The sequence below is a fragment of the Passer domesticus genome, chromosome 14, assembly GCF_036417665.1.
Source record: "Passer domesticus isolate bPasDom1 chromosome 14, bPasDom1.hap1, whole genome shotgun sequence".
NCBI classification, from domain to species: Eukaryota; Metazoa; Chordata; class Aves; order Passeriformes; family Passeridae; genus Passer; species Passer domesticus.
In genome coordinates, this window is record NC_087487.1 from 8,995,560 (window position 1) to 9,017,019 (window position 21,460).

The 21,460-nt window shown below is 41.2% G+C and overlaps 2 protein-coding genes and 1 long non-coding RNA gene across 7 annotated transcripts in view; 1 reads left to right on the forward strand and 2 right to left on the reverse strand.

Moving 5' to 3' along the window:
• The window catches only part of TNFAIP8L3 (TNF alpha induced protein 8 like 3), a 44,718-nt gene extending 42,288 nt beyond the window's left edge, over positions 1 to 2,430 (reverse strand). The window contains exon 1 of the mRNA XM_064388633.1: positions 2,214 to 2,430. Coding sequence (XP_064244703.1) covers positions 2,214 to 2,415 — 202 coding nt within the window. The 5' untranslated portion in view covers positions 2,416 to 2,430. The remainder of the gene's footprint in view (positions 1 to 2,213) is intronic.
• The window catches only part of GLDN (gliomedin), a 93,291-nt gene that overhangs the window by 14,915 nt on the left and 56,916 nt on the right, over positions 1 to 21,460 (forward strand). The window lies entirely within an intron of this gene.
• Positions 7,968 to 10,577, reverse strand: LOC135281011 (uncharacterized). Of its 2 annotated transcripts, none has more exons than XR_010347798.1 (3): positions 10,404 to 10,577; positions 9,932 to 10,043; positions 7,968 to 8,098 (listed from the first exon to the last, which is right to left on the reverse strand). It is a non-coding gene; the product is annotated as an uncharacterized LOC135281011 (long non-coding RNA). The 2 variants fall into 2 exon arrangements; XR_010347797.1 differs by lacking the exon at positions 7,968 to 8,098 and adding an exon at positions 9,791 to 9,838.

Below are 21,460 nucleotides of genomic sequence, written 5' to 3' on the forward strand. Positions count from 1 at the left end.
AATCAAACCACCAGCAGGACTTCACCCCAGATTTTCCCCCGAGACACCGTGCTTGCCCTCTGAGCTGTGGGCTGGGCACCTCCCGGGCAAGGTGGTGGCTGAGCCCCACGCTGCAGCCCCTCAGCTGCTGTGCCTGCAGCAGTGACTGACAGCCTGCCTCAACACCCACGGACACAGAGGCACTGTGCATATGGCAGGGAACAGAAAATACCAAAGGGAATCTAGCAAAAATATCGATTTTTCAGAAGATGATGGGGGATACAAAGAGAAATTCTTTAGCGCAGGGAATAAAAATTGCAGCTGGGTAAGACAAAACATCCAAGTTTTCTCTGTATTCCAATTTTATTCTACTGCATAGGCATCTGCCATGTATGGCCAAAATGCCAGATTTTTCTTCTCTTAAATAGAACAAGGAAGGAACAGAAAAGAGGAAAGGAGACTGATGAACATCAGCTCTTGGCAGCTAGCAAGTGATGACATGAAAACCACTTATGGTAATCTCTGAGCATAGTTACTTTAAATTTATTTAAAAGAAATTCCTATTCAGAACAGGAGTAAATTGTTGGCAGGAGCTCTATTATATTAATCTGTCTATAAATGTAATGTTTGTAACTTGCTCTTCATGCCTGGCTTGGAAGATTTGTTTGGATGAAAAATTATAGCTGTTGGTGGTCTTTGCAAGTAAGCTCAGCCTAACAGAGCTCTGTGAATATAAGGAGCTCTGTGACCTGTTGCTGGTCTTCTTTAATTCTCTAGATCTCAAGTAAGAAAATACAAAGCAAGGTATCAGGAGTAAATACCCCTAGAATTCAAAACTGAATTAGATTTAAGATTATGCTCTGAAATGTTCTGCTGGGAGACTACAAAACACATTTATCTCATGACTTTCTACTGTTGTTTATGACTGCTGTATTAATAGGATAAGTGAACTATTTCACAAAATATGCTTTTCTGCCTATGTAGTTAAAATATTGGTGTTCAAATCCTTCTTTTTGGGAATGCAGGAGGGTGTTAGCTGGGATGAAGTACATGTCCAAACTGGACTGGTTATGGTGAAAAGATTTTTCTCAAAGATCTAGTAACCTAACACGGCAACTTTCCATTCGGATTTATTATGATCACTGGGACTATTTGAGGCATCATTCCAATTGCACTTGCATCTGATGCCAGTTAAATGGCTTCAGAGAAGGATGTCTATGACTTTCACTGTGGGAAGCTGGAGGTCAAACAGGTTCCTTCTGCACCTGGTGTCAGTGACAGCCCAGCATCTGTCAGGTGCCAGCCGTGTGTGTGACACCCCTGCAGCCCAGTCCCATCTGTGTGTGACACCCCTGCAGCCCTGTCCTGTCTGTGTGTCTGTGTGACACCCCTGCAGCCCAGCCCCGTCTGTGTGTGTGACACTCCTGTAGCCCTGTCCCCTCTGTGTGTGTGTGTGACACCCCTGCAGCCCTGTCCTGTCTGTGTGTGTGTGTGACACCCCTGCAGCCCAGTCCTGTGTGTGTGTGACACCCCTGCTGCCCGCTCTGCTGCGGGCAGGGTGACAAGGGTCCCAAGGGTGGGGCACCCAGAGGTGTGCCCGTCTCTGGGCCTCGCGCTGTGCTGGCAGAGCGAACCCACCTCTGTGTGTTTCGCACAAGTTTGCTGTCCCCGTTTTCACCGTGTGTGCAGGACAGCCTTTGACTAGGGCACATCAGCCACCGTTCGTTTCGCGTGAGACACGAGATCGTGGAGGTTTGGAAAGGGCAGGAGAGGTTTTTCATTTTTTTCCCTTCTGTCTCATCCAAGAACTATGTGGGTTGCAGCAAGCAGACAGCATGGTTCCTGTGACAAGTTAAGACTTGAAAACAAAAGCCCGGCAGCCCGGGGGCTCGTCTCCCGTTCTGTACGGGCTCCAGGCGCGGCGCTCCCGGAGCGACCGCGGAACAGCCGCGACCAAACCCCCGAAAACTTCGCAGCCTCTGGCTGTAAAGCACCACGGCGGCAGCGCTGCTCTTCAACCCGCTGTCACAGCCCAGCGGCGCCGCAGCCCCGAGCCCGCGGGTCCCGTCCCCGAGAGCCGCGGCGGCCGGGGCGGTGCGGGGCTCTGCCGGGGCCGCGGCAGCGGGGAGGCAGCGCTGCGCTGTGCCCGGAGCCGCCGCACCGCGCGGGGTCCCGGCAGCGGGGACGGGAAGGGACCCGGAGCCAGAGCCCGCCCGCCCGCAGCCGGCGCTTACCTGCGGGCGAGACCAGCTCGCCTTCGCTGAGCTCCGCGGAGTCCGAGTCCATGCTGGCGGCGCGCGGGGCCGGCGCTGGCAGGAGGAGAGCCCGGCGCTGCCCGCTGCCGCCTCCGCCGCTCGCAGCCGCGCCGGGTGCGCGCCCGCCTGCGGCGCCCCGCCGAGCGCCATTGGCTGAGAGCGGCGCCCCGCCGAACGCCATTGGCTGAGAGCGGCGCCCCGCCGAGCGCCATTGGCTGAGAGCGGCGCCCCGCCGAGCGCCATTGGCTGCGGGCGGAGGGGGCGGGGCCGGGGCGGCTCCTGGCCGCTCCGCACACGAGTTGCGCTGCGCGGCCGCGGGCGGCTCCCGGGGCAGCGGGTACCGGAGTGACGGTCCTGTGCGCTGCCGTCGCCTCTCCCGTCTGGGTTTTCCGTCAGTCTTCTTGTGGCTATCCCCCCCCCGAGCTGCAGGCGCCTTGTCTCTTTTCGCTGGTTGTGTCTCCTTAATGATAGGTGTCCTCAAAAATTAGAAGAGAGGAAGCCTATGGGGAAGTGACAGTTCTTGTTGGGTATTAGCGCCCAGAAGAATAATGAAGGTCTGAATTCTGTTGCTTCCTGATTATATGTTGTTCTGAGGGAGACATGGCCATTTACCAGATATTGCACTGTCATTAGATTGTTTCAAAGTTAAAAATTGTATCAGTTAGATTCTGCAGGCTTTGCTTCTGTCATACAAGCTACTATAGTCATGAGCCACCCCTTAATTCAGAGAGTTGAGGTCACTTGTTCAGCTCTAAGGTTAGTCAGATCTTACCCTTTGCTTTTATTAATTTCTAGTTTTTTCTTGCTGTTGTAGACCATATGTGACTTGAATTCAAGCACAAAAAATCTCAGGAAAGTAGTAGCAAAAAGTACTTTTCTAACTGGGAACCAAACACCATCCTAAAACAGGCCTTAGAGATCTAATGGATCCATGGATATGTCACATCCTAAAAGCTGTCTGGGGCCTCCAATGCTCACCTGCAGCATGCTGCAAGCTCCAGCCAGAGGTTTATGCCTGTAGCTGTAGACCACACCTTTAGTCTGGAATTCTCTCCCCAAAACCACACACCCTTGTTGCTGGAAAAAGCCATGTCTGGATCCTGCTTTCCGGCTGCGTGTAGAAAATTATCTATTGCATCAGATCAAGCTTGACACTCTTGACAAGTGTGAAGACTTTTTCTTAACATAGAGCATGAGATTAAAAAAAAAGTATTTCTTTTCACTTGAAGGGCTCTGTCAAATTCTTTCCAGGGATGGCTTATCTTGTGCAATGCTGTAATACTAAAAATGAAGCCAGTTTGGTTTATGTTCTAAGGTTGTTTCCCTGCCTTCAAACCAGGTTGAGCCTGAAGAGACAAAAGACCTCAAACTTTCTGACCCTGGAATGCACACATTGCTGTGGTCAGTTTAGACACAAAAACCTTCAACCTCTGGAGTGAAAAGTTAGTTCTCAAGTAATTTGGGACTTGCTGTCATAACCTGAGCCCATACTGTTAAGACACTTATGGGTTTTATTCCATAAAAACAAATTCTGACTTTTGTTTGTAGATGTTTTCATTACATTTGAAATGACGTTCCAAATACTGCTGAATATAATATCATAAATTAGTATCACGTAAGGAGAAACATCTATACCAAAGTGATTCTAGGATTCTGTTGTGAAAAGCCAATGCAAAATTTGACTGCAGAATATGTGGGGAATCTACAATATTGTTGATATAAACAACGTAGCAACAGAAACAACGTAGCAACAGAAAAGTCCCGATATTATATTACAGAAATAATCCCAGATGCCACACCAAGCATAGAATCTGAGAGTTGAAAGGATTTTAGTCTCTCTCTCTCTCTCTTTCTCATTCTTTTTGTTATTGTTGTTCTTGTTTTCATTGATGATTGTCAAAAGCAACCTAAATCCCCTCCCCAATAAGAGCACTGCTTAGTAGAAAGAGCGAATTTGTATTTCAGTGCAATTAATTAATTCTGTGGACTATCTTCAATTGCTAGAAAATAATGATAATTTCTAACCTGGACAAATTCTGACTATTTAAAGGCAACGGCTGCAATCAGATAAGCAGAGGAACATGATGGTTTTTTGAAGGGACGTGTCCAGCAGAACGCTTCCAGCTCTGTCAGTGGCAAAGGGGGCTGTCTCTGCAGTGAACTTTGGGTCATGGATGGGGCTGATACACTGCAGCTGTGGATGCCTTTCCAAGGTGTGTTCCAGGCACTGGCCTTACCCTATTTTCTGTGTGGGATTTTTTCTTTTCTGAGTGTATAGCCTTTGCTACAATTGGGATTGAATGTTAAGGTCATGAATGGTCCTGCTTCTCTGCTACTGATCATAGTTCAGTTAGCAGAAGGAAAAGTTATTTTTTATGGTCCTCCAAAAGATGGAAGTCTTAGCATGGAATACTTGAAAGAAAGATCCAAGCCCCACTTATTTTAATTCCTGTCAGTTCTTTATCCTTGTATAACCACACTAATAAATATAATGATGGAAATGGTATAACTCAATCAATATTGGATTGCGTCATTCTTGCCGTATATACATTGGGTATTCTCATTACTCTGCTGTAATTACTTGCCACTTAACAGTAAATTCTGCCTCAAGATTACTTTCCCTTTTTATTACTGCTAACTGTAAAGCAGTTAGAAAAGTTTTCAGCTGTAACAGAATGAGCATATTGTTTCATTTCAAAGCATATGGTTAGAATTCAGGGTTTCTTTCCCTCTCAATGTTCTCTGCCCAGCACAGTCCTGCACTTGGTTTAACATGTGACCTGGAAAATTCCATATGCTTAGAGCTCTGAACTTCATAGTTTCCACTCTTTACAATACTGGTGAAGAGAAAAGCACAAAAAGTTTATTAACAGCAAATATGCACATATCTAGATGCCTGTTAAATGAAACTCCACATGGAGAAAGCTGGCATTTCATGATTTATTTTTTGCATTTGGTACAAATAGTGCAGTTACATATTCATTGTTATAAACTGAATCTCTGTGACTGTAGCTCTGCAACCACTTTCTTTATCCCTTCCTAAAGACTGGGATGTTTAGAATCTGGAATGTTTTTTCTCAAGGGCCAGTTAATATATTTGTCTATAAATCTCTGCCAGTAGGATATAGCAGGGGAGGCAGTAACATTGGAGCTGCCCCGTGTAATCCCAGTTATATGATGCTACATCTCTGTGTGGCTCCTCCATTCACATTTCAGCTGCATCTGGTCTTGATCTTCATTCCATATGGAACTTAGCTGAAACTCTCCTCTGCCCACTCATTGTGTGAGTGCTGGAGATGTGCCTATGACAGCTTTTAGGACTCGTGCCTTTGCAGCGTTCTATTGGCAGATCACACTTGCAAGTTCACACAAAAACAATTTCATTGTATTTTAAATGCTTAGGTAGCCCAGCTACCATTCCATCCATGTCTTATATTTATCTTTAGAGGCCTGCTATGAAATCAAGATAGTAGTATTTTTTTTTAGAGGTAAATTAGGTACTGAGAAGCTGTGTTTTAAAGTCAAATGTAGAGTACAGATTTTCACCTGAATCCCATGAGCTGTACCTGAGCTGTCCAGTTATCCATTTCTGCTGAATAAAAGGCTGGTAAGCTGCCTCTGGTTTGCTACTCAAGCTTTCCTCCTTAAAACCTATGACAGAAAACAGTCTCTCTTTTCTTTCCATTGTTACATCTAACAGAACCCCCTCTACCATCTTTGTGTTTGACTTGTCTCCTTTACACTGTCCAGGCAGGTGTGTAGGATTGTATCTTCCTCTCAGTTCTAAATGTAAAAACGTAAGGTTATATTTTTTCCTTGCAAAGTATTTATTTATTTAAATTCATCTACCCTAGGATGTACTGTTTCTAAACATGTTGCCTGATATTTTGTTACTCTATTTACTTTATTATCTTTTATACTTGTTAAGGAACCTTTCAAGTCTGACCATTTATGAGACTCTCTGGCAGTGACACTCTAGCCTAACAATGCCAAGCACCATTGCTACTGAATGTATTAAACAGAGCAGCATCTCTCACAGGCTGACAAACCCTTGAAATGTGCTATAGCAGGTTTTAGACTTTTTTCCCAATTTCTTTCTGGTGTATCTGTATATATTTCATGAATAAAACTACCCCGCACCATTATTGCCAGAACATGATAATTGGTGTCGGTAGATTCTCTGTCAACAGTTTTGTCATGTTGGCAACTTAGACTCGTGCTGGTGTTTGGAAGCCAATCAGCATGCACTGCAGATACACATCTTGTGTGCACTGCTAGGAGAGTTTCATTGCAATCATGCATCTATTGTGATCTGCAGACAGTCTGATTTGATTTAGAGTTCAAATGATGAACAAGATGTCAGTGTTGCTTTAATTCTTTCTCATGGGCCAGGAGGCATTCAAAGACTGAGATTTTTTGTAACACATGATGTAGGCAGTGCTTGTACATCCTGTGTTGAGAGGATAAATATGGAAGAGTTCAGTATTTTCTGTTCCCTCCCTTTTTAAGGAACTGTAAGAGATGGGGAGCATCAGTTCTGGATACTTACCATAGCATGGACATATTTTTAGCCATTGGTCTTGCTGAATTATGTGCTGCCTCTGGTGCTGACTTCCTAAAGCAGAGCTGAGGAAGCAGTCACAGGCTGAGACTGCAGCCTGGTACTGCTGTGAGCCTGTGCTGTGATGTTTGGAATGCCAGATTTAAAGACTGAGGCTGAGTTTCAGTCCTATCATCTCAAGGCCTTGTAAGCTGCTCTCGGGAGATTTTAATTCCAAGTGAAATAAAGTGAAAAAGCACAGCAGTTACTTGTGCTATTTCCTCTTAGCTTGTAGAAACAAGACTCCTGTGGGAACTGAACAGCAGAAATGTTCATGTACACTTTTGGCCATGAGGATGTTGTTACTTTTCTGTTCAGTTTTAGTAGGATTTTGCCTGTAGAGTATTAAACTCTGAATTGGATTGCCTGGGCAGTTCATTGTTTTCTACTAATTTAGTGGTATTGGGTTTTATTTTCTTACAGATACTTGACCATTCCTTTGTGTGAGATGGTAGTTTATCCTGTGCTTAGAAAGATATAACTCTTTTAAGTTATAGATGCAATTACCTGGATATTGGCAAGCTCTTGAATTCATAACCTGGTTTTCTAAGTGATTAAAGAAAGGAACGCTAATTTCCAAATTGAAAAACCACCTATTAATTCTGTTGGTGGGAAATGTATTTTGAGGAATTTCTACATGAACATTTTATTGTTTAAATAATACCTCTCTTTTTTATGAGGAGGAATTTAGGTATTATAAGTAACAATCAAGGCTTTAAAATAATTTTTCTTGCTATTTTAAATTTCATTATAGATAGGATACTAATAATAGTAAAGGCTAAAACTGATTAGCTGAAATAAATATTTGCTTTCTCTGGGGGTGGGGAAATAAATTTTAAAGCATTTTTCTCAAGGATATCACTGTGAAATCTAGGCTAAATCGGGGGATTTTCTTCTGTTTTATTCCTATTCTGATGCTGTCTAGGGAAAGCTGGGGGACAGCTGCCAGTCTAAACCTTTTTCCTTTTTGCTGTTTTCTTTGGGAATGATTTTTAATTCTTGTGGTGGTCACATTCCTTAGTTTTCAAGTGTTATTGAGTTATGCCCTTCAGTACAAGGGTTGATTACCCCATGGCTACACTCAAGCCTTTGACCTTGCCTAATATGCAAATTAAACGCAGTTAAGCCAGCAGTGCCTTTTACTGAGCTGTGTTTCAGGATGCTTTGAGGCAGTTTTATGCTTCTAGCCTGGAAGATGGGTCATCCTTGTTTTCATCCCTGATTTCAAATTGTGTGTAGGAGGATTCCACAACTTCACCATACTCTGGGAAAGCAGAGAAAATTTTGTTGCTAGGAAACCATGGAGGACCTATACTGTACTGTCTTTCCAGAGTGTTTATAGCTAGCATCAGTTACTTAATTAACTTCTCTAATCCTGTTCTTTATGCTAGCATCCACTTTTTATAGCCATGCTGTTTGTTATGTGCTTCTGTATCCTAGAAAATGCATTCTTGCTGTGGTTATTTCTGTATAGCTTTATTTAACACACAACACCCAACTTCCCTGCATTTCAAATTAGATTTTGTTTGGAAAGCTGTTATTTATTCACATAATAATGATGCCTATGCATCCTGATTTATTAGAACAGGTAGGTCACACTTTCCCACAAAAGATAAATGCTGAAATCTTCAGAGCTGCACATTTTGTGTAGAACTTCAATAAATTGGATATTATCAGGACAAGTGTTAGAGCATTCAGTGTTTTGCAGCTGACTGGGTCTGGATGCTTCTTTGCATTTGATGCTGTGACCCTGACTGTACAGCCATGAGTGGCACCTGCACACTGGCAAGATGACAAATCCATGAGGTGGATTTCAGACCAGGAGTGCTCCAGCTGTGACTGAAAGGGTGATGCAGCACCTGGGACTGGTCTTGGGGTAGAGTTTCTGCTAAGAAGTGTAGGACCCTTTGAGCTAAAGGGAGCCATGATCTCTGAGAGGCAATCAGAGAGGCAGGAATCAATATTTTGTGGAGCAAGTCACTAACATCCACAAATGGATCAGAATGCTCAAATGGCAGAATGTTGATATGCTCATTTGTGGTTTCTGCAGAGCTTGATGTGATTTTTGGAACAGCATGGAAACATCATCTTCATCTGACTGTGTGGGCATTACTTCATGACCATCTCTAATAGCATGGCAAAAAGCACTCTGCTGCCCACCTATCTATAAATAACTAAATATCATCAACCCAGGAATAAAATTGTATTTTATGGGTAGTCTTGGGAACATGCAACATAGGCAATTAGATTACATGCAGTCCTACAACAGTTCCACTAAAATGAATGAAATTACTTAGAAACTTGCTGTCCAGGCCACTTTCAGGTGAATTATTTCTCTTGCCCACATGGAGGACCTCAGAGTAACCATAAATACAATATATGAAGAATTTGAATTCAGCTTTGACAAAGCAAATCTGTCTTTAGATAAGATCTAGGGACTTTATTGTTTCTAACAAGATTTTTGGATTGTAGATCTTGGGTCCTTTTTTGCAGCTAAGACAAAAGACTTAAGACATTCTTTTAATATTATTGGGATCAGTACTGTGGGATGTGTCAGCCTAATAATATCTACTCAACAACTTTATGTGAATTCTACCTATTTCCAGTATAGGATCACAGAATCATTAAGGTTGGAAAAGGCCTCCAAGACTGAGTCCAACCTTTGGTCAAACACCACCTTAAAATTAAGCCTCAGCACTGAAGTGCCACATCAAGCTGTTTCCCTGCTGCAACAGCTGTTTGTATGAGGGGTCATGGTTACTGTTTATACTCCTTCAGGAAAAAAATATACTAATCTGAAGGAAGGAAAAAAAACCCTTGAATTTCTGACTTTCATTGCTGCTCCATGTCAAGGACCTAGACTAGAGAGTGGGAGTTTGGGACAGAGCTGCTGTGGGCAGAATTCACATTGTGATGTTTGAAGTCTCAGATTGTTTTCACTGCATGATGGACTCCCTTTGCTCTTCCAGTGCTTTATTTGTCAAAGATGTGCAGAGGAAAGTAGCTTGAAAAAAACAAGATAATGCAATGCATAATGCAGCAGTGCTGTGTTTAACCAGTGGAATGTGTGTGGCTGCCAATGAGGCTGTAAAGGTACCTGGGATCAAGGATAATCCAGGCTGGAAGGCACTTCAGAGCATTAAGCAGACAAACTTCAGAGGATACAGCACCAGTCTGCAGGGCATCTTCCCTCTTGGTTTATTATGCTCCTGTAAAAGACATGTAAAAATTAAAGAATTAAACCAAAAACTGTAGGTAGGAGAGAATCAGATCCATTATCTGAAAGCACTTTAGAGCAAAGATGATAACCCAGCCATTCCTGTAACAACTGTTTCTACCAAGGCTTTTGTCATATTAAAACTGCAATGTCTGGGTATTTGAAAAGAATGCCAAGTAAAGATTGAGTCATCAGCATTTCCCATTTTCAGAAAAACAGGTGGAAGTGGAGGCTCAGCATCTCCCAGGAAGCACTGAGCACCACGAGGGACTGGAGAGTGCCAGGGAAACTGGGTGTTGGTGTGAAGGGTGCTGGAGTGGGATGATCAGATGAGCAGCACGTGGTGCAAAACCTGAGGAGCAGACAGCACTAGGTGTTTTGGAATGTGAGATTCCAAACCCTCTCTGTGCAGGGCTGAGAGGTCCGGTTCCTTCCCGAGAGGCAAAGTGGAGGAACAGATTTGTGATGGTGTCCATGGGTGGGTTGTGTAACACCACTCAGCTCCCATCCAGAGTTCCAGGGAGCAGCTGAGTCACTGCAGAGACTCATTGTGAGAGCACAACCCCAGGGCAGAGCAGTGGCTGCAGCAGGTGTTATAGGAAAAGAGTCTGAAGAAGCACAGAAAATCATCCCAAAGTCAGTGAACTGGAATGCTGCAGGGGATCATCAGCAAGCAAGCATGCTCCTTTCTGAGATTAAAGAAAGTTTCCCACCATTTTGAGGGACAATGAACCCTGATTGAGCCCAATAAATGGCAATAAATCACACCCAGAGAACACCAGTCTGACTAAATGAGATCACATAACCCTAAAGAGAGCATTCAGAGCCTCGTTAGAGCCATGAAGTTATAAGTCTACTGAGAATTTAGAGAGAAGGATCTATAGTAGTAGCTGATATCATTCTAGAGGTAAAAAATATTTTATCAGGGGTAAGACTGACCTGGCTACTCATGGTTTTACTGAAGGACAGCATTCTTTGTTTTAATGAGTTCTAGGGAATTGAGAGGTCTGATAAGCAAAGTTTAGCACTGAAGGAGGCAAGGATCCTGTGCTGTTGCTGTCATCACAGAGCATCATACAATAGGAATGAGGACTGAGGTAAATATCCACAGCTGGGGTACAATTGCAGCTAAATTTTGTTATGAAGTACTGGAACTGTTAGGAGAGGAGATCCTTAGTTAACTGGTTATGTAACTTGTAAAAATGTTTAAGTTATGCACAGGTTTAAGAGGTAGAAATGAATATAAATAGTACAAGGATATCAACAGTTATCACTGCAAAGCATCCAGGATCACACTGACCACTAGCCAAACCTGCTTTGAGATAGCTGCCTCAATTTCAGAAATGGGCTTTTATTGTTTAAAGTGAGATGCTGTTGATATTGAAAAATGCCATATGAAAAGGCAGTCTTACACAGCACTGGACAAAGTGTATGTGGGTTGGATAGAAGCAGTCCATTTTTTTGTATCCCTCTAATGTGCTATGAGAAAATGAATCCTGAAATACCTTGTATTATGACTCATCTGATATTAAGATGTGTCAGTGTTCATAAACAATGCTGTTCATCTTCTGTGTGTGTGCATGTGTAAGAGGTGTAGGTGGAAGCTGAAGTTTTAGTTGTGATGATTCAGCCTTTATACACTGTTTCTCTTATTTCTGATTTATGAAAAAAATATCTTCTTTCCTGTGCACTGAGATGGGTGAGGTTCAAGGGCTCAGTGAGGAATGTAATATGTTCATTTCCTGGAACAATCCTGAGAGTTTTATGTCTCACATATTTGACTATTGAAAATTCCATCTTCTGTCCCAGACAGCAATCTGGATTTTTGTTCCTCATTTCTTCACTCGCTTTCTTTGTGATCCCCTTGAGTTAATGGAGAAATTGCACCTACCCTCCTCTCTGTTGGATTCTATATGTTACTGCTAAAGTGGTTTTGTGGGTAAAGATTTTTAAGAGAAATATGCCTTTTATGATTTTCATATTCTCATTTTGTTATATTGCCAGACTATTTGATAAGCAGTGATCAATTAGAATACAACGAAGAATGTTTATGAAAAAATTAGGGAAAGTTTTGGTGATTTAGGTCTTGGTTGGTAAATAGATGAAAGAGGCTGTTCAACTTTCCACCGTGCTGGGGTTTTTCTGATTTATTTTCAAATGAGAACTTGTATCATTATAAGTATTATGTTCTGTAATTTGCATAATCCATCAGGTGATAAAATCTCCATGAATAAAGTGTGAAAAGGTGACTTGTTTTCCGGTGGGGCTGAGTCCAGGCAGGGGGATGTGCCGGGGAGCCGCGGACGCTCGGTGCCGCCGGCAGGTGGAGGGCTGTTCCAGCTGTTCCAGCTGTTCCAGCTGTTCCAGCTGTTCCAGCTGTTCCATCTGCTCCGGCTGTTCCAGCTGTTCCATCTGCTCCGGCTGCTCCAGCTGCTCCCAGCGCTCCTCACCTGCCAGGCACGCTCCGGCTGCAGGAGAGCTCTTGCTCTTTAGATGCCTCGTATTTCTTACAAAGCAAGAGCCCGTGCTTCAGAAGATGGACCCTGATATAATTATTTAGGCTATCTTCTCTTCACATCTATGATTTGCTCAATTTGTGACTTTTAAACCTTTGGGGATGGTGATGGCATGTAGAAATCAGGTGATCAGTACATAAATACACGTATGTGGGAGAGGGGTGGAGGGGTTGCATGCATTTCTTTTTAGCATCATGAAAACTCAAAGGCCCATAATAGAAACAGGCCTGCCAGTCTCAGTATGTTGCAATGATGTGTTAATGATAGGTTATGAGGCTGCAGGAGCATTGGAAGTCCACAAATACACATGGGAGTTGCAGTTCTCCTATGGTTGTTGAGTGCAGATGTTCGGGGACTTCTCAAAAACCTTGTTGCATCTGGTCAAATGGATGCAATATTATTGATGCAGTAATCCCTTAGTCTCAGGTTGAACCTGCCCTAAACTTTCTCTCATACCTTTATTTGTTACCTGCTTACTCCTTGGGTGGTAAATTGTTTTTTCAATACAAAACCTGATGGAAGCTGTGGCAGCCAAGGGAGTCCCAAGAGCAGAAAGGAAGGAGGGAGTTGTGCCAGGGGATGTTGGTATGGTATCACATATTCTCTGCCAAGTTCTGCTTTGTTCTGATCCCCTGCACTTCGGGGAATAGGGGCGCAGTAACAGAAGCAAGCTGTTTGTGATCCCCCCCAAGTTTTCCCTTGTCTGTTCCACAATGGGTTTGCTGGACCATCTCCCTCTGTTTCTTTTTAGCTGGTCAGCCAGCACAGCAGGACTTTTCCCCGGCTGCCTGCCATCTGCCTGTGGACTCTCTTCTCCTTTTGTTTCCCCTTGGAAGCTCACTCCTGCGAGGCACTGAGAGTCTGCCATGCAATCCTAAGCAGTCCTGTTTCCTGCTGATGTTTAGGAAAAATCATTGCTGGCCATCGGTGGAGAGAGTTTAGCATCTCAAGAGAAGGGATAGTGACTTGTAAAGCCTGCAAGGGCAGCTCTGCTTGAGCCATGTCTCTCACAGCCTTGTAATGATGTCCTAATGAATATTTATCATTATTTGTGATACCCTATTTTCAGCAGTTGTGTATTCTAGTAACAGCTGACAAAATGTTCGTTTTGGTTTGTAATGAAATTTTCTCTGTTTTAGCTGCTTATTATGGTGGGGATGTCACTCCCCTACCATTGTGTCTGCCATTATAACCCAGCTGGATTATTGGCAGGCTAGCAGGGTTAAAGGCATATCTATCTGAGAAGTTTCTTGTCAGGATGAGGGTCTCTGAGTGGAAATGTTAACTCTTTGCACTGTGCATATATCTTGTAGCAGTGGGGTTTTTTTTATTTTTGTTTTTAGCATAAAAAAAAGACTTCCAAAACTTCCCAAACTTTTAAGTGGCAGCCAGTAAAATCAAGCTCTTTCAGTAAGAAGCAACACAGAAATGTCCACTGCTAAAGTAAAATAATGGAGTTAGACTCTTATCATTTTGTCAGTTGAAGTTGTTAATATTGTAAGTATTACAGTAAGGAATGCTTGCTGGGTGTGTGCCACAAGAAAGCACACAGTGTGTGCTGTTTGGCAAAGTGTAGTTAGGTAGTGATTTATTTTGAGCAATAACCAAGCCCTTGGCTCTTGTGTCAGGCGTTGTACATCCTTTCCTGTATCCTTATATTTAGGCCAACACAGAAATCCAGAGAGTGATTCTTGTAACATGCACAAGGCGCATGGATGGGGTTTTTGTGCATGTATTCTTTCTTTCACTGCAAATGCAAGCTGACACAGAAGCTCTGTATCTGAGTAATCCAAAGAAGGATGGTTTGGAAGCCAGGACCTTTTTTTTTTTCCTGCCCATGTCCATTAAGCACAGTCCAAGTGATGCATTAATAGTAAACCCTGAACCTATTTAGAGTGGCACACAGCCTTGGGTTTCAGCTACCATGCAATTATTCCAGATCTCACCAGTGAAAATTATTTATAATTTTACAATTATGTTTAGGAATCTGGTCCAAATCTTCCAAGTGTTTTTTGATTGTTTTCCCAGATTTAAGTCTTAGAACAACCCATGTTGGTCTGGAAACCTCTTCATACTGTTCTTTTTCCAGCTATGCAATCTACATGGAAATGCTCAGTAGGCTGAAGACAAACTTTTGCCAACAGAGAGAACAGCTTTAAATAAACAGTATTTTGGGATTTCTGTTTCCCTTTTCTCAAATAATTCTGCAGTCTTGAGGATGCTCAGTTTAGGCAAATGACATTTTGATAAAAAGTGACTTTATTAAAAATTGACATCCAGTCCTAACCTAATTCTGTATGATGGATTAAACATTTTTTTTTATCCTTTTTATCATAAGGTTGTCTTTACACTGTTAATTTTGAAGATTCAGACAAATTTGAGCTTAGTCTTACTTATATAAATTGAAGTTCATTTACATTGGAGTGGAAAAGGAATCTGGATGATTGATTCTCCCTTTGGGAAATCTCCCACTAAAAATTGATAACAAATGGGTCTGATTCTGCTGTAGAAAAGTGTACTGCAGTTGGGTTTTCACTCTTAAGAAGAAACTGGAGTGATTTGGATCTTCACTGTTCCCAAATTCTGGACTTAGCAGTAGGAAATGTCTCCTCTTTGTACGGTATGGCACAGACCATTGTGCAATAAGTTTGTCATGCAGTACATATCACACCACATCTGGTTTCTCCTTACATCCTCAGCTTGAAAATGGAGGTTCAGCTGTTACCATAATGAGAGAGCTGTGCTGGCATTTTAATTTTTAAAAAGCACATTCTAGAATTCTCAAGTTAAAGCAGGAACATCCTTTCAAAATTGTTGTCCGAGTTCTCGTAACAGAGCGTAGAAAGTGTTAAAAATATAACACAGCACACAAGAACAGATGTCCCATGGCAGAGTTGAAATAAAATTGGAAGAAATTAACACCCAGTTTGATAATGCACAGCAATGGAAACTTTGTTCTGCATATGGGGGCTCAGCTTGGATGCTTGCAACCCCTCCCCTTCATTACTGAACAAAGAGGAAAACAGGAACACAATAAAAATAGAAACTGATAAAGAAAGCTCAGTCAGTGCATTAATTTTTATCCTGTAGCAGAATTTCATTTGCTGATCCATTTTCTTTACATAAATACCAATGAACTGACCTTTAATCTCTGAAGCTTAACCCTTAATTGCATAGATTCTGTCTCTAAAAGGCATGAAACTTTATCCCAGTTCCAGAACACTGTTACTTTGATCTTTTCCTGAACCATCATGTCATGAAATTTTTTCCTATATAAGGCTGTTTGAATTCAGCAAACTTGGAAATTGAAGGTATTTAGATACACGATTTCAGGTTTGACTTGTCAAATTTAAAGTGGAGATAAAAAAATACTGTGAATAAAGTTCACAGTGTCCAGTTTCTGAAAAATTGTATGTGAATGTTACATGTGGTAAACCTGTACATTTACAGGTTTTGTCTTCCTCACAGTTCAGAAATCTGTATACATATTTAATAGCCAAATCTCATCTTCCTTATTCAGTCTTGAACTCCTGGGTCAGCAATGTTTCAGGACAATACTTGAGAGAGGATGCCACATTCAGCCTTTTTTATGTGGACTAATAGAAGCTGTCTTTAATTTGATAAAATAACCTTTCCCAATTGCTGTGGTGATGCAGTGTGTCTGAGTGCCTGATGACATTGAGATCTGCACAATATGTCCCATATAATTCCTAAGAACTGGAATGTCTGAGCAGCAAAAGGAAAAACTTGGATAAGGGGAGAGAGAGAACCCTCCACAAGATTTGCTGGTGCTGCTGAAAGCCAGGCATTGTCTGCCTGACCTGAACAAAGCTAAATAATACATCATGTCTGTTGTATTTGCAAGGATTCCCGACAAAGGAAGGAATGATGAATCTGACTCCATGCTCTCAGAAGGCTAATTTATTATTTTATGATCTATATTATATTAAATAATACTATACTATATTATAAGAAAGAATACAGAAAGGAGACTTACAGAATGCTAAAGAGATAATAATGAAAACTCGTGACTCTCTCCGGAGTCCCAACACAGCTTGGCACTGATTGGCCAAAAAGTGAAAGCAATTCACAGCAAACCCAATGAAACAACCAGCTGTGGGTAAACAATCTCCAAACACATTCCAAAGCAGCAAAACACAGGAGAAGCAAATGAGATGATAATATTGTTTTCCTTTTTCTCTGAGGCTTCTCAGCTTCCCAGGAGAAAAGTCCCGGGCAAAAGGATTTTTCAGAAAATGCGAATGCTACGCATGTCCCAGCTAGAGATCTCTGATTTCTGTGTGTCCATGTGTTAAATAGGCAGAGGTCCTGGTTTCTGAGATTGGAGGTGGGGAAGACAGAACCTCACACTTTGATGTAAAAGGCAAGGACGCTCCTATAAGACTTCTTCATAGCAAAAAATGTAAACGACTGCTTGGTTCTGTCACAGGGGACAGCTGAAGAAACAATCTCGTTTGAAATGAAGACATTTCTGCTTTGTTTTGTACCATTGACAGGCATGGTGAAGGTGTTGAAATTTTAGAATAAAACAATACTCTTTCCAAAGCATGTTATTAAATCTTTATTGAGATTGGGCTGGCTTGTGAGGAGCACCTTTCTTATTTGCACATCTCTAGACATCAAGTCACAATTTTGAAGTTAGAAAAATGGTGATGAATAAACCATTAATTATGATTAAGTATTTGAATTAAGGATTTGGGGTTTGCAAGAGTAAGGCCTCCTTTGGTTCAGGTACAGTTACAGTTTTTTCAGTATCTTCTTTCAAGGCTGAAACAAGCAGAACTAGAGGAAATGGGTAGAGTTGCATTTGACTTGTATTCTAGGCATAAAAATATCAAAAAGGCACTCCACTGGTGTGAAGGAGAGGTCTGTGGAATGATGTCCTTCTCTATCATGGATATGGGGAGAAAATATTGCAGCAGAGTTGACTGGGAACAAATGTCCTTCTTGTTACAAAAGTGTAAATGTAGCATATCCGTAATAAAGGTACTGACAAAATCTCTTTTGGTTAAAATGGGAACAGGATAAAGTCTGTTTAGGCTTTTGTATTGCCTTTTACTTCTTTAAGAATTAGATACAGCCAAGATGTCTTAGATAATCTGCCTTACGTGAGGCAAAAATATTGCATCTTTTAATACGTGTTCTCAGACTTTTTAATTTCTTTACTGGTGTTTTTACGCAAAATTGAATGGGATTTTTTAAAATGTTTTTGTTGAGTGTTCTGACCAGTGATGGGGTTTTGCCAATGGAGAAACTTCAAGTGTTCAGCTTTTTATATGCATGCATGTACTTGATATAATCACCCCCACAACAATCAGTCCTTTGACATTCTTTAATAACAGCCTGACAGGATAGTTGTGATGGACAGCTCTGTTGCTTATCAGTTGTTTATCTTGTACACAAGCACCAGTCTAATAAAAGATAATTATTTCTGTGAGTCATTGCTCTAGACCCAAAAAAGATATGCCCTCTTGGCAAAAACATATTGCTATTAATGCATGACACCTGGAAAATAATTTAAGCCAGTTTGCAATGAATGTTTCATTCTTGCGTTGTTTGTCTTCAAAAGATATTTAGTTCTAAAGAGATATTGGAGGCATCTTATTCCCTAAATAATTAAAAAAGTCTTGGTGTAGCTTCTTTTGTACATTTAATTTTGAAAGCACAATAGATTTGACTTTACAGTCAAGATTTATTAACTGGTATTTTTACTCCTGTGAGATAATTAAAGTGAAAATTGTTTGACAAGTGTCTTGTCTAAACATGACTCTTGATGTGTATGTTCCATCTACATGGTGCTCTGTCACGTTCTAAGGGATAATATCAGAGTTCAAGTGCTCATCCAGTTTGTTCTCAATAGAAGCAATTGCTCTTGCTCGAGAAGTTGTGTGGTTTAGATGCAGTGATCCCATTTCAGTCTTTGTGGTTTGTGGTTTACAAAGGCATTTCTCTCCCTGGTACACCATTCCCCAAGGGCTGGGAGGAAGACAAAAAGGTTCTGTTTGGTGAGTAGGAATAGAGCTCTGTGCAACCAGGATTAGGAAAGTCCAATTTATTTCTTGAGCTTACTTTTGTTTAAAGAGCTGTGAACACAAAATTTGTGTCTTTTTAAGAAAGCTCCATCACATCTAATAAATTAGGTATGTGTGTTTTTTTCCTCAGATAGAGTGGTTTTATATTGCTGCATGGTTTAGTAAACCGGTGCATATGGGACTGAATATAGTTAAAAATTTTTCTTCTCTTCCTCTTTTTATTACATTAAGTGCAAAAACTTTTGCTATGAGAGCGCACAAAAAGAATGTACCATTGCATAATCCTTACTTTTAAGTAAATGAGATTAGCAATGTACAGGTTATTCTTTGATTTCTGCATGTAGCTGGTGAAACAATCCTTGTTCCTCCCTTTCCATACTAGGTTACACACAAAAGAGGTGGTGCATAAACCATCTTCTAATAACCCAGCAGAATCATCATTAGCAAGGGGAGGGCAATTATTTATCTTCATTAAACTTCTCAGTGCTTCTGTTAAAGTAATCAGACTATAGGCTTTACAGTCTTGCATAGTTAAGACATATCCATTTCTGCATATTCTGTAACACCAAAACCCCAAATTATACTGAAGGGTTAGCAAATACTTGTGGTCAAATTGTAATTTTAGAAATGGCTCTCAAGAGGTGTTAATTAAATCTTTAGTTTTCCTAGATATGTGTTTTAACTTTGATACCGAAATTAATACAGATGTCTGGCTACTACAAGAATCTGTAGTACATTCAGGTTACATTCAATTTGTTATTGAATGTAACCTGAATTAAATCTCCAAGAGTTGAAAAGGTTTTTTTCTATCCACTGGAAATGGATTTGAAGACAATTCAGATATAAATGTTTTTTTTCTCCAAGGCAATTCAGAATCTGAACACGTTTTGCATGCACAAAGCCAGATTGTGGCACAAAGCCAGATTGTGGCACAAAGTGCAAGCTTAATATTTCAGAGTTAAAATACTATAAAAAATAACAGTTGCAAAGCTCTGCGGATGAGGTAAGCTATACAGAATCTCAGAGGTCAGGCTGAAGGAGCACAGTCTAGGATTTATGTTGTACATGGGTAGTGCTGTTTATTGCTAATCAATTAGAAGAATATGGAGTCTTTGATATTAATTTTAAAATGTGTTTAATTTTTCCTTGCTTTCAGGAGAAATCATAAAACTTACACTTCTAAATCCCACTGGCTTTTCATGACATTTCATTAGACTTGCTCAGAATACTGAGATGAACCCCTGTAACCACACATTGTAAGTTCTCTAAAGGCTTGGTTAATAAATGTCCCACTTCAGTTTATTTTTTAACTTTTTGGACTGGGGACCAATATGTGAATATTCACTGCATTTGTACAGGCTCCACTCCAGTAATATTCATTAAGGGTTTTTAGTGTGATCCAAGTTCACTCAGTGGTATTTTGTTTGAAAGACTGGTGTCCCTGAAACACACTTCTAAGCCATCAGCTTCTTCAGAAGCCAAACATTGAAGTGGTGCTCTGGATTGGTTTAATCTCCTACTGCTCTAATCATGTTCTGCTCCTGCTCTCTGTTCTCTGGAGAACTCCTTGAATTCTCACAGGAGATTTGGGAATTTCATAATTTAATTACAAAAATCAATGTGGAAACCGATACATGTTAGCAGGCTTAAACAGAAAATTTTGTAAGTATTTTGAAATTCAAGTAGGTCCATTATTGAATCTGCTCAAAAAATTATGACCCAAAACTTGACAAATATAAAGGACATGGCAAAACTGAGTTTTTAGTAGTTTATAAATTTGGACACTATTCCTGCATGTCAATACTGCACACTGCATCATTGCCCCTATTTCAGGAAATATGCTGTGGTTTTGGTTGGTAGAGTGGTGAGTTTGGGTTTTTTTTCCCAAGTACACGTACTTGGATTCTCCTTTTGGCAGAATTAGCAAATTTCTGAGCCTTGGCCATCTGAGGCTGGAGTTGTCCCACGGGGCTTTTTGAGCAGTGTCCAACGAGCCCAGGAGGGTAAATGCCCACTAGGGAGAACAACTTTTTTGTGTCATCTGCAAAAACTTCCTTGTCCTGTGAATCACAAACCTCACCAGCTTGTGTCAGTGTTTTGTACTAGAGTGCTGCTTGAAAACCTTTAACCCTCTAGGGTGCAGTTCTTCAAATCAATTTACTCTTTCTGGAGTCGTGTCACGGTTTCCTTGGCATTTCCAGAACCAATGAGTGATAAGAGACTAACTTAAGAGAATTTCAACAGACTTCTCTATTTGCCAGGTGACATGCTGCTATTGTGACAAAGAGCTGTAGTGAGTAGCAGGAACTGAAAATGGGGAGCTTTTCTTGATATCCTTGTCATTCCTTGATATAATTTTGAGTAGCTGTTGAAAAAACAGCCAAAGTTTGAGGTTCTTGTATGTGTTATTTCAAATGGGATATTTGCCTGCAACAAAGGGAGACACACAATAATTTACTGCTAACCCAGTTAATAATGAGGAAGCAATAATAAATTACAACTGGCATGTTTTAACAAGATGCATAGATCCTTCTTGAAGTGTTCTTGCATCTTGATTATGTAATAAAATTACACATATGTATTATTAAGGTCAGTCCTGTTCCTTCCAAGGTGGGGTGTCCCAACAATGGATTGTGTCCCAGCTCTGACAAGATGTTCTTCCTGATGGTGATGCCATCATCTTCACCTGTAGGTTCTCTGGAGCCACATTTACAGTAGGAGTGGCTCACCTTCCCATCTCCCTTTAGTCTGAAACTTTCTGCTGTCCCTGAGCTTTACTGGAGGTTGGAGCCAAAGTACTGTCAGGGACAGTTCCTGCTCTACAGCCTTTGGTTAAACTG